General features: G+C 49.4%; 1 protein-coding gene across 5 annotated transcripts in view; it reads left to right on the top strand.

Moving 5' to 3' along the window:
• The window catches only part of PCM1 (pericentriolar material 1), a 1,275,228-nt gene that overhangs the window by 1,038,624 nt on the left and 218,891 nt on the right, over positions 1-17,713 (top strand). For all 5 annotated transcript variants that reach the window (XM_085641994.1, XM_085641996.1, XM_085641995.1 and 2 more), the window contains one exon: positions 1,768-1,922. In XM_085641994.1, coding sequence (XP_085498120.1) covers positions 1,768-1,922 — 155 coding nt within the window. The remainder of the gene's footprint in view (positions 1-1,767; positions 1,923-17,713) is intronic.

Here is a 17,713-nt window from a genome sequence, read left to right as displayed (position 1 = left end):
GCCCTATGTGGGGTTATGGTAGCTGTCATATGGCTTGTGCTCTGCTGGAGGGTTCTGGTCGTCTTCGGGTACCTGTTCTCCATGGTGTTTACGTAGGTTGCTTTTGCTTCCTGAGGTCAGGTGCGCGGCCACTCGTGGTGGTGGCCCGGGCCTCTCCTCCTCTCCCTGCTCCCATTCTGCGGGCTGGGATGTCCCTGTGTGCTGCCTTGCCATGCGTTGCCTACTTGGTCTTCTTGGGGACTCGGGCTGTTCTTCTTGCTTCTGGCCTTGTCTGCCGGCATTGTTCTGTCGGGCAGGCTGCTCTCCATCTGGAATGGGCTCGCCTTCTTCTCCTTGGTTTCCTTGGGCCCTCTAGGCTTCTTCTTCCGTCTTACTGTCTTGGCATTCGGCGGAAGCTATGTTGCCTTGTGGGGGAGTGGGGTGCTTCGACCTCTCCGTCCTTCCCCTTGGTTCCTCTACTGTGAGTGTATGAGCCTCTTCAGTCTTTCTTCTCTCCTTGGGGTCGGTGGGGTTCTGCTTGTGGGGGTTCCCTTGGCCTGGCAGGGGCGAGGTTCTACCTGGTCCACAGATTTGGTCCCCTGTGGGGCCCTCTGTTCTGCTTTAGCTGGTGGGGTCCGTTCGCAGACCCTCCTTCCCAGGGGGTATTGCTAGGGTATCTATTCCACGTGAAGGAATCTGCGGCTAGTAGTCTCTATCAGATGTACGAGTTACTTACCTTCTGTAATGATGTATCTGGTAGAGACGATTCGAGCCGCAGATTCCATCACGGCCCACCCATCCTCCCCTGTTCTGCGAGGACCCTTGGGATGGTCTTCGGTACTCACCGCCCGGGGGGGGGGGGGGGGGCTCTATCTCCTGTGAGTGCCTTCCTTGTTCTTGACGGGTGGCTCTGTCTGAGGGCGATTCATTCCTCCCTTGGTTCTTTGGAGGATGGGGTTTCAGTGCGGTGGTGCCCTGCTGCTCGGGCTACTCCAGGTTTGAGGGAGGGGGTTGCTTCTATCCTTGTCTCCCTCCCCTCCTTCCATTGCTGTCCCATGGTTTGAGGGTCCTCTGACCATGTCTTGCCCTTGTCCTTGTGGGTGGTTGCCCTCTAGGTTGGGGTGGCTTGGTGGTTTGTTGCCCCTGTCTGTCTTGGGACTGGTCCCCTTCCTTGCTCAGGATGAGGGGGGGTGGGCTTCCTACGTGTGCCATGTCTTTTATGCCTGTTCTTCCCAGGCAGGGTGGCTGTGCAGGTTTCTGCTTTTTCTTCTTTCCCTGCCCTTGGGGTCTGCGGTGTTGGCACTACCTTGGTGGTGGTGTTAGTCACCGTTTCTTTCCAATTTTTCTGCTCTTTGCACACTGTTCCCATGCTCCCACAGTTTATCTGGTGGTTCCGCGTTGTGGTGCGGAAAAGTTCTCCGAACAAAACAGATGTAGGCGTGCAGGGGCTGGTCTTATGTGACCTCGCTGACGTCACGTACGCGGACGATGCCTGGGCGGAGTCGCGAGATGTCACCCCGCCCCCGGCGCGCAGGGATGCTGTGGCAAAAAGTTTCCGGATCCAGTCTCACGCCTGGGGATAATTCTACGTGAAGGAATCTGCGGCTAGAATCGTCTCTATCAGATACATCGTTACCGAAGGTAAGTAACTCGTACATTTATGAATGTATCTGGTCTGGGTTACATTTAAAATCAGTAACGCAACTCAGTGCTAGCGTAAACCATTTATATTGATTTATAATGGACAATTTAAAATTGTTTTCAAAATATTTAAAATTTACAATTTAGGTCTATCTAAAGCAGAAACCCAAGCATTAACAAACTATGGAAGTGGCGAAGATGAGAATGAAGAAGAAGTTGATGAGTTCGAAGAAGGACCTGTTGATGTCCAGACTTCTCTACAAGTAAATGATGAATCTATAGATGACAATGAGCTGAAAAAGGTATTTACTCTTGCTTCTGTTTTATCTGTCTGTTGATTTCCTAATTATTACTTTGATAAAGCAATAAGACGTCACACTTGACTTTCAGCAGTCAGATTCTAATTAGTTCATCATGGGATTCATACCAGATTAATAGGCTATTCAGGAATACCCTGTATTATGTTAAACAGCATATGTTCGAGGCATATGAGCTATAGATTATATCCTTTAGCATTGATCGCCATCTGGTGTTGGGCTCGGATGTTTGCACTTTGTTTTTGTGGAAGAAGTCTTTGTAGTCACGAGATATAAGACTCCTCCTTATGATGATAGTGCGCATGGGCATTGTAGGAGAGTAGGGTCTGCTTTCTATGGTCACCCCCACTTTTTGCTTTTGCTTCACTGGTTTTCAACTTAGATGTGGCTGTGGGCCTGCTAATCAGACCCACAGCCCAGCTGTTCTCTCTCCAAATTCATACTATGTACTTTAGGTACATAACCCAATTGGTAAGGATCATCTTATTGGACCCTGTACAGTGTACCTTAGGTACCCAGGGCATAGGTGTACCCTAGGCCTACCAGGGGCTGCAGCATGTATTATGCCACCCCTGGCTGGCCTCCCATCATGACACAACTGGCTGATCACTCAGCTGGGGCAAGGTCGTGTAATCACCCCTTGCTTAGGTGTAGTATCCCTATACCTACCTGTCAGCCACTCCCATAGCAGGCCTTAACAATCCTGGAGGCAGAGTGCTTGGTAACATGTGAGATGGTGCTCTAGCATGAGCCGAGCCTGTCTGCAGCGTTCGGAACCATGTCCTTATAGCTGTTCTATGATATCGCCTACCATATACTCTTAAAGTGCCTTATAATCCTCGCGGTTATGGTAACTATGGTTTGGCTTTATCAAAACATGTTGTGTAAGGTGTCTAACACTTTGGAATACTACCCCCATACCATTTCTGGTGATGAGGATATTATTCCTCCCCTCTAGAGGGAGAGACATGTTAAAATCCTACTTTGCTGTTTAACTCTGACCAAAGCCTCAGCATCACAAAATGGATGCTGCTGCCACAGACACGAGTCTGACCTCCTGCTGCTGGGAGCCCTCCCAGCCAGGGAGGCCGGTACAATAGGTTTCCTGCTTGGGGAGGTGCTAGCACCTCCCCAGACGGACTTTAGTGTATTGGGGCAGGGAGGGCTGAAAGGAATGAGACATGCCTGAGCCACACAAGGTGCTCCATGCATAGTCCAGTTCAAACCGGCGCTGGGGCCTTCCAGCCCCAGCTCTGGCGCGAAACTGGACAAAGGAAAGGGGGTGTAGCCACCCCCCTTCCTGGTCCCACCCATAGGAGGGACCTTGCAGGTAGCCCAGCCCACTAGCCTAGTATATTAGGAGGTAGCTGAGCCCTATGGAATTAGATTATCCTGAAAAACTGCAACTTGAACAGAAACTCTGGACCTTCGACATTCGACCTCAGGAAGAAGACTGAAGAAATCTCCCTTGTGGCCAAGGAGTGACCACCCTGGGCAACCAGGCACCATCCAGTGACCGCTACTGACTTTGCGACTGATCCTACGAGGGACGACTGCCGAGACTGACCAGCGCCTTGACCCCCAGGCACCTCTGAACCAGATCCCCTTCTGCAGCAATGCTGAGACCGGTGGAGGCGACGAGGGACATGGGACCGGCGACTTGGGAAAGGTGGCTAGTAACTGACTAGCGCAACTTCTGAGGCTTCCTCGAGGCTGTGCTTGGGGAATTGAGAAGCCCCAATTCCGAGCATTATCTGCAAAGAAGACCAGCTCCCCACACTTCACGTGTTCTGCGTGGGGCCCTTCGGCGCTTGACCTGCTCAACGCGTTGTCCGGTTGCTGGCCCGTTGGCTAGTGACCTCTGCGACGACAATCCTGCTGTTTTGCTTTGCTGGTCCGGCTCCTCCAGACTGGCATTCGCTCCCCTGTGAAAGGGAAGCTCCTCAGGCCTTCCTGGTCTGCAACAGAAGCGAATCCTTCGTCCTGTGTGGGTTGCGCTTGCCAAGGCTTGTTGGGTCCGAACTCGACATCGACGCCGCCAACAGCAAGAGCCTTCGTGGGGCAGCTCGGCTCCTGGTTCTGGTCGTCCTCGACGCCTCCTGGTACCCGTGGCTGCTGCGACAAGCTTCACCTCTTCACCTGCATCTTCACGACATCGCCTGGTTCCTCCCTGGTTCCTTCCCGGCTGGTGGCCTAGACTCTGTCCTCTCTGCTAGCAGGTATCCTTCTTCTTGATTCCAACCTTGGAATCCACCGGACACTCTTCACTGACTGCCTGTCAGCATCTTTTCTTCAGGCATCCATAGGAGTCGACAGAGAAACCCGACGCAAGTTCACACCTATGTACCCGCAGCCCGTGGGCTAGGTAAACTGAGTACTCTGGTGCTCACAAGGGTATTGACTATCCTAGGGTCTAGTTTCCAAGTCTCTAACTCCTAGCTCTTTCCGAAGTGTCCTAAAACTCTTTATTTCTAAACACTACTATTCCTATCGACTTTAACGCATTACGCGTGAGTGTTTCCACTCTGCACCTGAATCCCGTGGGCCTCCCACTTCCTAGCAACTGGTAGTATAGCGTAGCCCCAGCGTTTCCCTAGGCCTAACCTGTGTTCACGCAAGTGGTCCTTATACCACTTACTTAATATATAGTTTGCGTGGCCCCTAGGGCCTAACTGTATTACTTACCTGTGTGACTTATGTATGCTTAAATAAGACTGTGTTGTACTTACCTCTAACCTCATAAAGAGTGCTGAGGGTATTTTGACTAGAATAAATACATTCTATTTTTATATATATCGGTTGTGGTGTCCTTTCATTTGGTATTCAAGGGATTACAAATGGTATAACAGCTGGCTTCACATGCCATACAGAGTTTAGCCTAAGACTGCTCTTGTCCATGCTACCACTAGGATAGCTGGTCTATAAGGTTGACTTTACAACCAATCACCATAAGGGTTGTTTGGACTGATACAAGGTGTACACTAGAACTAGTGACATCATATATCAGGCCAACTTCTCACAGGCATCGACTCCATCTTCAGATTGTTTATTTCCGCCATCGGGTTCAGATGTAAACGGCTGCGCTTTGGGTCGGTATTGTATTTGATTACCCTTGGACGCGCAATCCTTCACCGCTCGACGGTATTGTTTTTCGATCACACTCCTCGACGCGGATCCAAACCAAATCTCAATACCTTCGATTCCGGTCTTCATCGCGGGCCGTTGGGTCTATCCGCGCTATCAGGCCCTACAGCTAATGGAAAGAACTCTTATTAAAAAAATGCCCCATGGGTGGTGCCAAATTCCCACACACTGGTCTCCACGAGGTCTGTAACCTTTGCCTCTCTCCAGAACGCGAGGACAAATATTGCCCGGCCTGATTCCGATCGAAGAAAACCATACGTGATCGCCGGGCTCGACGTCACGTAATGTCTCGATCTACTACCTCGGTGCTGGACAACATCTTCGGTGCAGTCCCCGGTGCTCCCGAGGAGCAAGAACCAGACAATGAAGACATCAGCGTCTCCGAGGCCGACGAATCATAGACCGAAAATCAGGTGGTTATTCCAGGTCAACGAACTGTGAGTACCGACATTGACACCCCTACCTCTTAAAAACTTAAGGCTCCGGTAACACCTTCGCCGTCCAGCTCAGGTCGACACCATGCCAAAACTTATGACGCCCCGCCCTCGAGCTCGGCTGCAAAGTCCAAAGACAAGCCTTCAGGCAACTCGGGACCGAAACAGCCACGCATCGGTACCGAACTACTATCCCCGGTATCGAAACCCAAACATTCGGTACCGAAGCGCCATCAGGATAAACCCTCGGAGCCGAAACCAGACCACAAGTCTTCGGAGCTGAAGAAGAGCAAATCTTCGGAGCCGAAAAAAGACAATAAATCCTCTGAGCTGAAAAAAGACCATAAATCCTCGGAGCCGAAAAAGGTCTGACTCCACAGCTCCTCCAAAGCAAAAGGACACTAAGACCCCTCCTAAAGCTTCGGAACTAAAACAAAACAACCAAAATCATCGGTCCCAAACGAGGATACTGGATTAAAATACCTATTTCAACCAGATCCAGTGGATCCTAAACAAAAAAAAAAAAAACTTCACATTGACCCTAAAACTGGTCATATCAAAACAATTCTATCTAAAAAAGAGACCTTTGGACTCCCCAGAAGAACCCAAAGTACCCTTAAAGAAGAGAGACATGGAAACTTCTCCAGCCAGACCCTTCTCTCCTCTAACTATCCCCACAACACCACTTTCTCCAGCACACTCTCCAATGCTTCCGTATTCACCTACACCACAAGATGATGATCACCTTGTGGGCGGGATGAAAACCCACAAGAGGATAATGATGATGACACTACTCTCCCACCACCTGATCCTTGTGAGGATTATGATAATCCCCCAGATCTCCCCGATCCAGACTCCTGCCCATCTAGGCCATCCCCTCCCCCCCCCAGACGACAACATAGGTTTTGCACAGCTCATAAACAGAGCTGCACAATGTCATGGGGTAGAATTACACTCAGACCCACAGGAGGAAGATTGTTTGTTAGAGACATTCATACAGTCGCAAACATCAACAAGCATTCTACCTATGTTAAAAGGTATCATCAAACATGCATCTGACTTTTTTAAAGATCCCGTCGGGGCTAGAGTTGTCAACCCCAAGATCGAGAAGAAATTTAAACCAGCTCCCAACCATCCAGCTTATATTAAAGCACAGCTCCCTCTAGATTCATTGGTTGTGTCAAATGCACGTAAACGAGCAAATTCCCAAACATCAGGGGATTCCCCACCTCCAGATAAGGAGTCTAAATTACTAGACGCATCTGGCAAACACATTGCCTCACAAGCAGCGAATCACTGGTGCATTGCCAATACCCAAGCTTTACTGGCCAGGTACGATAGGGCTAATTACGATGAGCTTGAAAAGCTCATACAACATCTTCCCGATAAGACTAAGGCTAATGACCTCATACAAGAGGGAAAATTAATTACAAACACTTCTATAAAGTGTGCTCTTGATGCAGCCGACACAGCGTCTCATGCAGTTAACACAAGCGTTTTACTATGCTGACACGCATGGCTACGCATATTTGGTTTCAAACTGGATGTGCAGTCCACATTTCTTAATCAACCCTTTGATCAAGAACACTTATTTGGACCCGCTGTAGACACATCTTTGGAAAAAATGAAGAAGGACTCAAACTGCTAAGTCCATGGGAGTCCTACAGGCTACAACCCGTAGGTGTTCTTTTCGTTGCTCCTTTTATAGGGGTGCCTCTAAAACTATTGGGACGGACAACACCTCAGCCTCCTACAAAAACACTACTCAAACCTCCCATAACAGGTTATTTAAGAGGAGGCTATAGAGGCAACAACAGCAAGCGTAGAGGCCGCGGTTATAACACCCGCACCTCTCCTACTACAAAACAGTGACTTCCCTCCACTTCCCCCCGACCATTCCACTCCAGTCGGGGAGGACGATCGCAGTTCCTACCTGTCTGGAATTCCATCACCACAGACAAGTGGGTAAGACAAATTATCCAGTATGGTTACCGCCTGGAATTCACTTAAACTCCCCCATTCATACCCCCAAACAAAGTCCAATTTCCACAGATCATCTGACACTGTTAAAACAAGAGGATCTCTCCTTATTACAAACAAAAGCAATAGAACCGGTTCCCTTACCTCATCAAGGAACAGGGGTTTACTCTCTTTTTTTCTAATCCTAAAGGACGGTACTCTCAGACCAATACTAGACCTCCAACCTTTAAATCTCTACATACAGTCGGACCACTTCCACATGATCACTCTCCAACAGGTTCCCCCACTGCTCCAACAGGCCGATTTCCTTGCCACTCTAGACCACAAGGACACCTACTTTCATATTCCCATTTACCCCGCTCACAGAAAATATCTATGGTTTGTAGTAGACGGACAGCACTATCAATTTAAAGTCCTCCCATTCGAGTGACTACAGCACCCCACTCTTCACAAAATGTCTTGCAGTAGTCGCAGCTAATTTGCGCAGACAACATATTCACATGCTCATAAAAGCCAAGTCACAAACACACTGTGTACACAATACACACAGAAGAATTCAGATGCTCCTTGATTTGGGATTCAGAATAAACCTACCCAAGTCACACCTTCAACCGTCCCACCTCATTCAGTATCTAGGTGCCACAATAGATCCCTCAGAAGCCCTCGCATACCGCAATCCAGACAGAATAGCCAGCATGCTAGCTCTCATATCAAGATTTCAACCTCAACACTCCCTTCCAGCTCGAGTGTTCATGTAGCTAATAGGGATGATGGCCTCTTGTATCCTCATCGTTCCTTATGCAAGACTTCAAATGCGTCCCTTACAAGAATGTTTAGCTCATCAATGGAACCAAGCTCAAGGTCACTTAACAGATCTGTTGGTGGACAGGCACACCCATCGCTCTCTACAGTGGTGGAACACACAAAACCTATCCAAAGGGTGGCCGTTCATCGACCCGGTTCCACAGATAGTGCTAACCACAGACGCATCGCTCACTGGCTGGGGAGCTCATCTCCAAAACCAAACCGTACAGGGTATATGGACCCATCAACAGAAACCACTCCACATAAATCACCTGGAGTTACTGGCAATCTTTCTAGCACTAAAGTCTTTTCAACTTTCGCTAGTATGTAAAGCTGTCTTGATCCGTACAGACAAAATGACAGCAATGTATTGCATACAAAAACAAGGGGGGAGACACACTCTTCAGCTTTCACAACTAGCGCAAAGCATATGGAGATGGGCCATTCCTCAAAACATTTACCTCCTCGCAGAACATCTACCAGGAGTACACAATCAGATTGCGGATCTGCTTAGTCGTCAAACACAGCAGATCCATGAATGGGAACTTCATCCTCAAGTTCTTCTTCCGTTCTTTCACATGTGGGGTCATCCAGACATAGATCTGTTTGCCACACACCAAAACGCAAAATGCCCAAGCTTTGCCTCTAGATATCCACACCCATTGTCCAAAGGCAATGCGCTACGGATGAACTGGTCAGGCAGATTTGCATACGCTTTTCTTCCTCTCCCGCTCATTCCGTTACTCGTTCGGAAGCTCAAAAAACACTCCCTCACAATGATCCTAGTTGCTCCAACATGGACACGCCAACCATGGTTCACCACCCTGTTGGAACTTTCAGTAGTGCCTCATCAAAAGCTGCACCTCTCCCCCCAAAAATCTCACTCAAAACCATGGAGAGATAAGGCACCCAGATTCCAATCAACTCAATCGTGCGATCTGGCTCCTGAAGTCCTAGAGTTTGGCTACCTTAATCTCCCGTCAGACTGCATGAACATCATTAAAGAGGCTAGACCTCTTACTGCAAGAGCATGCTATGCAGCAAAGTGGAAGCGATTTGCCATTTACTGTACAAATAACAAAATCGATCCGCTAGATGCTTCCATCCAAAATATTATCTGTTACCTTTTGCATCTACAACAATGTAACCTAGCATATACATCTATACAGCTACATCTTGCTGCAATTGCTGCTTACCTCCAAAACAGACAACATTTGTCGTTGTTTCGAGTACCTGCTATCAAAGCGTTTATGGAAGGACTTAAAAGAATAATTCCACCAAGAGTTCCACCTTCTCCTGTATGGAATCTCAATATCGTTCTCACCAGACTCAAGGGCCCCGCATTTGAACCTCTGCACAAATGCGAGTTACATTTCCTTACTTGGAAAGTAGCCTTCTTAGTAGCTATCACATCACTTAGAAGAGTTAGTGAACTCCAGGCATTAACCATACAAGAACCATTTTTACAAATACACCATAGTAAAGTGGTTATCTGATAGAGACATCTAGCCGCAGATTCCTTAACTTAGAATATCCCCATGTGTCAGACTGGCTCTGAAATTTTTTTTTTGCAGCAGCAGCAGCACCGGGAGACGGTGCCACACGACCCCGCCCTGACGTCGTCCACGTACGTGATGTCAGCGAGGTCGTATAAGTCCCTCCCAGCGCGCTGATGTCAGTTTCCTACTTTTCCGTGTGCAACGCAGATCCGGAGTAAGCGGTTCCTCTGTTTTCAGGCCCTTTTTCGACACTTCGCGTCTGGAACAGTGTGCGATGCCTTCGGGTTTTAAAACTTGTACTTCGTGTTCACAGCAAATATCCACGACAGACCCACATCTTATCTGTATGTGGTGTCTGGGCGAGCACTACAACTCCATGGACTGCGACGCCTGACAACACCTCAAGTCGAAGTCGTGGCGGGAGCACCGGATAAAGCTTCTTTCGGCACGGCTGTCCCGGTAGGAGTCATTTCGTCCCCTGGCCTCAACGATGGCTGGCACCTCTACTTTCCAGTTTCGTTGTTGATCGCCCTTTGGGGCCTGGGCCGTCGTTCGCCTCTTATTGTTAAGTCGCATTGCATGTCGCCGTGGTCCTCGACCTCACTCATCTGTTGTCGGGGGCACTAGTTCCCAGAACGTTCCGGCCGTGCGCCTCCGATAGTCCGTCCCCCCCCCCCCGTTCCACCCTATCCAGGTGTGGGGGTGACTCTGACCCAGATGGAGGCCTATGCCGCGGCTCTGCAGGCCTCCCTTGGGTCCTCTCCCATCCCTGGGGTGTCCTCGGGGCCTCCGCTACTTGTGGGGTCCCTGACAGACTCGCCGGTGGTTTCGCCCCCGGCGCTAAATGAGCTCTTGTCCTCCAGGGACGTCGGCGATGTGGTGTCGTGAGGGCACTGCCCAGCTGGGTCCCCCTCTACCATCCATATGGTGTTGTCGGGGTGCGGCATGACTGGGTCCCCCTCTACGACCCATAGCACCCCTGCCACGCCGCATAGTCCCGTGGGGCTCCCTGTGGCATCGCAGGTGGTTGCTGGTGCTCAATGCCTTGCTTCGAGCACTCCTCGGCCTGCCGGGCAGGCGGCGGCTTGTCTGGAGCCGGGGTTGGCGCCGTTCCGGCGCTGTAAACTCGCCTCCCCGTCTCCGCTTCTTTCTTCGGAGTCATAGCCTGTTGTGGTCGAGGCTGATTCGGCGCCGGTGCAGCGCCGGAGGCTTGCCTCCCCGGCGCCATCTCCTTCTTCGGAAGGGGAGCTTGTGGTAGATTTGACGCCAGACAGTCGAGTCGGTGCCGGACGGTGCTCGATCAGTGCCGACTAAAGTCGTTTTGGTGCCGCATCGTTGCCGGGTTGTTGACTCTTCTCCGGGAGCGTCTGGTAGCTAAATACAGTGTATGTCCTGGCTCGGGCTACCTCTGCCCTGTGGGACTCTGCAGAGTCTATGCTCTCCGCCACCACTGATGGCGCTTGTGTTGACCTCCTTCATCTTCTCCGGGATGGCTGTGACCTTGCTGAGTTTACGATCTGCTCGGCCTTGGATACTGCTGATTCCCTAGGCCGGGCTATGGCTGGTTCAGTTTCCTTGCGGTGCCATGCTTTGTTGCGGGATAGCGTTTTCCCGGAGAATATCCGGGAGCGACTTGTTGATTTACCCTTTGATGGGGTTTTGTTGTTTGATGCTCATGCTGAATTGGCTGTTCAGCACCTCCTTGAGGGCTTTCGCCCTCCCCCTTAGGTCTGTATTCCTCAGGCGTTTGTTCTGGGGTGGTACCTTTTCATTTAGCATCCTTTAGATGCGTTGTGTGTTTTAGGCTGGCAGTACGCCTCAGGTCTTCTTTTCACATGGTCGGGGGGTAGTTAACCCTTTTCTTCAGCATCCTTTGGATGCATTATGCGTTTTGAGCTGGCAGTTAGCCTACTGTGGCAGTGTTCCACAGATTGTTGTGCCTGGTCCTCTGACTGCGGTTTGCCATAAGAGGTGTTCCCCGTGTTGGGGTGTGCATACTCTGTGTGGGGTACTTGTATGCTATTATATAGCTCTACTTTATGTCAACTGGGCCTAAGAGATCCCTTGAGCTCTATATGTCACCTGGTGCTCTTATCTGCCGTTGTACAGTGCTCCATGTTGTGCCTAGGTGCCTCTTCTATACGTCATGGATCATCTTGCTTATATGCCTCATTCTCCTCCTTGGGAGGTTTTCAGGGCGTTTATCACGCTTTAAATGTGGCTACCGTCTGCCATTGATCCACTGGGTGTGTTCCTTTGCAGCCATGTTTCATAGTCGTGGCCTGTTTACCTGTCTTTGCTATATATATTTATTTTATGTGTATATACAAGTTCCATGGGTACTCTTCGTCCTACGTCTTTACCTCTCCTCGAGGCTGCGAGGTCTGGTCCAATGTCTCCATGTGTCAGGGAGCTTTTCAGTGTTACATGCGGATTGCCAATGAGGACCTTTTTGCGTTCCATTTACTGGGGTGGTTCCCCAGTTTTACACTGCTCCCTTATTGGTGTTCAGATACTCAATGTTATCTCTCTTTCTGGACAAGGGTTACGTTCCTTCCAGTCGGAGGGTATGGTCTAGAATTCTGAGATTCTTCCTCCGTTTCTATGCCTTGGTACTTTGGTGCCTCTGCTGCCCCTTCCTTCGGATGTGCCTCCTTCATTAGGTATCGCACTATATTATATCAGCTGGGCATGTCAGTCGTCCTAGGTCTACACCCAGCATATCTGTATTTCGTGTGTTGGTTCTCACCTTAGTGTTCAAGCTGCCTGGTCGGTTAGTCTTATGCTTATTTAGCTATGCCACCTTGTGGTCTCTGTGGCTGTTTGCTCTGTGCATGTTTCTGTGGTGGCCCGCATCAGCGTGCTTCAGATTGTTACTGTTCGCCCCTGTCTCTCCCCCCCCCCCCCCCCCCCCCCCCATTGGTACTGGCTGTGCACTTGGCGTGTTTCTTGTTTCCGCCTGCGCTTCTAAAAGCATTGCTGGGTTCTTCCTCTTGACCTTTGGTTCTTGGCTGTAGCCTCTCCGGCCTTCCTTCCGTGATCTAGCCTGCTAGACTCTGGTTGCTTCTCTTCATGTTTCTTCTCAACCTTTGGTAGGTGTTCACATAGTGCGCCATTAAGCTGAGAGTGGCCCTTTTTCCTCTCTCTTTCTTTTATTCTGGTATATGGCTGGTGCCGTTTCTACCTTTCATGCTTGTACAGCTATGGTGTAGCGCCATTCTGGCACTTTTGGGGATGTCTGCATCCCGTTATCTCTTGCTCTTCCGAGCTAGTTGGGTTGCTGTCTGGCTGTTCCGTCACAGCCTCCTCCATTGTCCGTCACTCTGTCGGCTCAAGTGTTTGGCGCTCTTTGTTGTTTACTTGCCTTCGGTAATGATGTATCTGGTAGAGACGTTGTCTAGCCGCAGATTACTTAACGCCCTCCCAGCCTCTCCGTTCTGCGATGACCTTACCAAGTGGGGTTCTCCACTTGCCTCTTTCAGTTACCATTGTTTTTTCTCTCACGGGTGCTCACATTGCTGCGTCCCTTTGCGAATTGCCATATACAACAGACTCTCTCCAAGGGGTTTCCTCCTGTAAAAAGGTGGCTTTTGATTCACCTTCACCAGGAGATTTATCTTCTTTTTTCTTTTCTTCTCCTGCTGCCTTCCCTCCCTCCCGCCTTCTCTATTGACTCAGGGTTCTGGTCTCCTCTACAGCCGTCCTTTGGGGATCTGTTGGCCTCTGTTTCAGACCTCCATTACTATAGGGGCAGTGCCAGTATTTTATACCTTCCTGCACTGGACTGTTGTTCTCTCTGTGCTCCGTTCTTGCTGGACGACACAGTTCCACATGGTAATGACAGTCTATTTCTGTCTGTTGAGATATTCTTCCCTTGTTGCACTTGGGGAAGGGTCTTCGCTTAGCTTGCGGGGCTCTTTCTCGCAGCTTTTTCACTTATATGTGGGCTGTGTCTAATTCTGTCTTTTACGATGGTGTCTTGCACCACCCTCCTTCTTTATTCATGGATTTTCATTCCTCGCACACTGTTTCAATACTTTCACCGTTTTTTTTTTTGTTGGTGGCTCCGTGTTGTACCGCGGAAAGGTTTCTCTGAAGAAAACTGACATCAGCTCGCCGGGAGGGACTTGTATGACCTCGCTGACGTCACGTACGTGGACGATGTCAGGGCGGGGTCGTGTGGCGACGTCCCCCGGCACCCAGAGGTGCTGCTGCAAAAAACATTCCGGATCCAGTCTGACGCCTGGGGATATTCTAAGTTGAGGAATCTGCGGCTAGACAACGTCTCTACCAGATACATCGTTACCGAAGGTAAGTAACTCGTACCTTGGGCCTAATCCCAAATTTCTGCCTAAAGTGGTATCTGCTTTTCACCATAATCAGTCGGTTGAACTTCCAGTATTTTTCCCTCAACCAGACTCAGTGGCAGAACGCGCTCTCCACACGCTAGACAGTATAAGAGCGATACTATACTACATTGAAAGAACTAAAAGTTTTAGAAACACAAAACAACTTTTTGTGGCTTTCTCCCCACCTCACAAAGGCAATCTCATTTCAAAAACAGGAATTGCAAGATGGATTGTTAAATGCATCCAAATATGCTATCTCAAAGGTAAACGCACATTAACTATTCCCCCTAGAGCTCATTCCACACCCAAACTAGGGGCTTCCATGGCGTTCTTAGGGAACATTCCCATAGATGGCATCTGCAAAGCAGCAATTTGGTCTACACCACATACTTTCACTAAACACTATTGTGTAGATGTGCAAGCAAAGCAACAAGCTACTGTGGGCCAGGCTGTATTAAGAACACTTTTTCAAACTACTGCAACACATACAGGCTGCCACTGCTAATGAGAAAAAACTGCTTTATAGTCTATGCTTAAGTATACAATCTACAGCTCATATGCCTCGAACGGAAAATGCTAATTACATGACGAGAACAGATGCATACTGGTAAGTAGCATTTTCCTTTTCAAACTTTCATTCTAAGGGATACTCTTCACAAGGCTTTTTCTTTAGCTTTGAAATATTCATGGCTCTGCTTGTCACCCTGTAAAACTATTATCTGAAAGAGACCGTTAGTTATTGATTCCTTACCTTAGAATTACTCCCAGGCATCAGACTGGATCCGGAGAATGTTTTCTTAGTAGTACCCTTGCCAGTCTTCAGCGTTGTTGTCGCCGGCATGATGATGTGGTCTCTACTTAGACCCTTCCCCCCCCCCCCCCCCCCCCCCCCCCCCCCCGCTGCGCACTGTCGTCAGTTCTTTCTTTTTCTGCACCAGCCTAGCGCAGATCCGGAGAGCACTTTTTCGACGTTTTGTTGACTTCTTTTTTGAGTCTTCGACTCCTGGTGTGACAGGGATGTCCCATCGTCAAACCAGCTTCAAGCCTAACGGGGCCTGTCAAAGGCTGATGGCGGTGATGGTCCTGCACCTCGTGTGCCTTTGGTGTCTAAAGCGCGACCACAACCTGAAGTCATGCTCATACTGCCAAGCCATGAATCCTAAGTCTTAGTGGGAATGGTCCCGAAAGCTCTTGGAGGCCCAATGGTTGGCTCCACTTCGCTCCCGGTTTAATTCGAGGGGAAGGTCTCGAGACCAGTTGCGGAGCCCCTCACACCTCTTCGCGTTCGAAGTCCTCGAAGTCTCCCGGTAAGACGAAGCACAAGAAGGAGAAGAAGCATTGGCGCTCTTCACCTTCTCCCTGTTGGTCGACTGTTGGGACCCAGAGGATCGTTGCACTAAGGCTCCGTCTCCAGTGCCTGGTTCAGGGACGAGTCTGCGCTTCTGTTTCTGGGACCCAGGGCATCCCCTGCCCAACTTCGTACATTCTGTGAAGCTCTCCACCGTATCTTTGGGCAGTCCAACTCTGCCGACGCACCTTTGGGCCCCGCGGAACCCGTCTGGGGTCCTGGGTCTTCGATACCGGTTGTTTCCTGCACACCGCCAGCCAAGGCGGATGAAGAATAAAACGATAATCCTTTTTTTCCGACTGTCAGAGTCTTTTAGGCGGGGCCACATCACTGCAGCAGGAGGAGTATTGGGCACTGCTGTCTGTGAGCATGACAGTTTGGCCGGCAGTCTTAGGAAAGCCAAACCGTCATGTGCACTAACTTCTATTCAACCCAGCGGCATTGTTGTGGGAAAAAACCAGCAGGTACAGGCTCCCAGCTCCCGATGGAGCGCCCAGCCAATCCAGACGCTACTCTCACAGTGAGAGCAGCGTTGAGATTGGTCGCAGGGGGAGTCTGTGCCCAGAGGAGCAGAAGAGCAGCGAGGAGAAATGCGCCTAGGGTCAGGTAGGTGTTCTTTTTTCTTTGTTTGTTACTGCTCCCCTGCGCGCTCCCCCATTTTTATCAGACACCAGCCGCTACTGACTGGAAGGCAGAGAATCAGGGCAGAGAGTGAGTCAGATGTCTGACTTGTCCTTTCTCCCACAGGCAGGACCCTGGGTCAAATAAAGAGGCATTTTATTCCACAAAACACCACAAGTTTCTGTCAGAAAAAGGCAGAAATTGAAAGGAAGAGATGAAAAAGTTCAAGTGAATTTTGAAGAGAAAAGGATTAAAAAGTCCAAGCTCAGTGCTCCAAGATCCTCTCACCAGGAGCCACAAAAAGAACTGAGGCAACTGCCACCTGCTAGGCATGACGGTATACTGGTGGTCTATATGTCCTTAAAGGCACAGACATTGTTTAAAACTCACATAATAGCAGCCTATGGGGCTACACTGTCCTGCTATCCTTCATCTTCAACTTTTACAAAAACGGTTTGTGAAAGAGGTTTAAGCTATCTATACAATATTTTCATCAAATATATATATCGGTATTTATACCCTTTTTTGTAAGTACAATCTGAAGAATATCTCCACTGTAGCCTGTGTTGCATATTATGTTCTTTCTTAGGTGTTTCTACAGGCCTTACTTAAGAAAGGCAAACGTCTACACTCAATAAGAAATTCTATGTAAAGTGTTCCAGGACTCCTGTACATGGGCGGAACTATTCAAATGCTTTTGACTATCAATGAAGATCCCCCTACGATAGAACCTGTGGTCGCTCTCTAGTATCTTGGCGCAGAGCGGGCAGGCTTATCAACAGAGGCAATGTGTAAAGTATTTGTGCAACACACTAAGTAACACAATGAATACACCACAAAAAAACTCCACACAGGTTTATAAAAATAGTTTAGTTTTCTGTATTAAAAAAGGCAATATATGCTTTTCAAGATGTGCACTTTTAAAGAGTGCAAGGAATCATGGTGCTCAATAGTTCTTAAGTGTTGATACAGCACTCGCATTCGATAGGTTATCTCCGGTCACCCCAACCTGTTTGGACTTCCTCACTTTCAAGGCAGAGGCTTTCTTAGAATCCGGCCGTAGCCGCATTGTCAAAGAAATTCCCAAAGGGGTAAATGAGCGGCAAGCCCTCGACTGGTCCCTCGAGACCATGATGCCTATTAGAGGAAGCGCAGGAGCTGGAGGGACCTCCTGGGTCTGATGAAACACAGTACCTGCTGTGGGTGCTTTGAAACAAGCAGGGTGGGCCGCCGGTTTTGGGGATCTCAAATCGGAGTCTCAGTCCCTGGGACGCGCAGAGTCTTATGTACTTACGGCGCTGCATTGTCACCAGCAGAAGCAGGACACAACGTTTCCCTCTGCTCTGTGACGTGGTTCTCTGAAGCCAGGGACACACAGGCTACAAGTGGAGCAAAAAGGTGCCTGATCTCTCTCCTGACCAAGTGCTTGATAGACCACAGCACAAGGTGATGATCAGGTACAGTCCACTCGGGTCCCAGTAGGGCTGCTGGACTCACGATCGTCTACTGACACAGAAAACGCACAGGCTTCAAACAGAGCGGAAAGGTGCCTCATCTCTTTCCCAGCCAAGTGCTCATTATACAATAGCACAAGCGG

Source organism: Triturus cristatus, chromosome 2_2, assembly GCF_964204655.1.
Source record: "Triturus cristatus chromosome 2_2, aTriCri1.1, whole genome shotgun sequence".
In the NCBI taxonomy this organism is placed as follows: Eukaryota; Metazoa; Chordata; class Amphibia; order Caudata; family Salamandridae; genus Triturus; species Triturus cristatus.
This window is presented reverse-complemented; position numbering and strand designations above follow the sequence as displayed.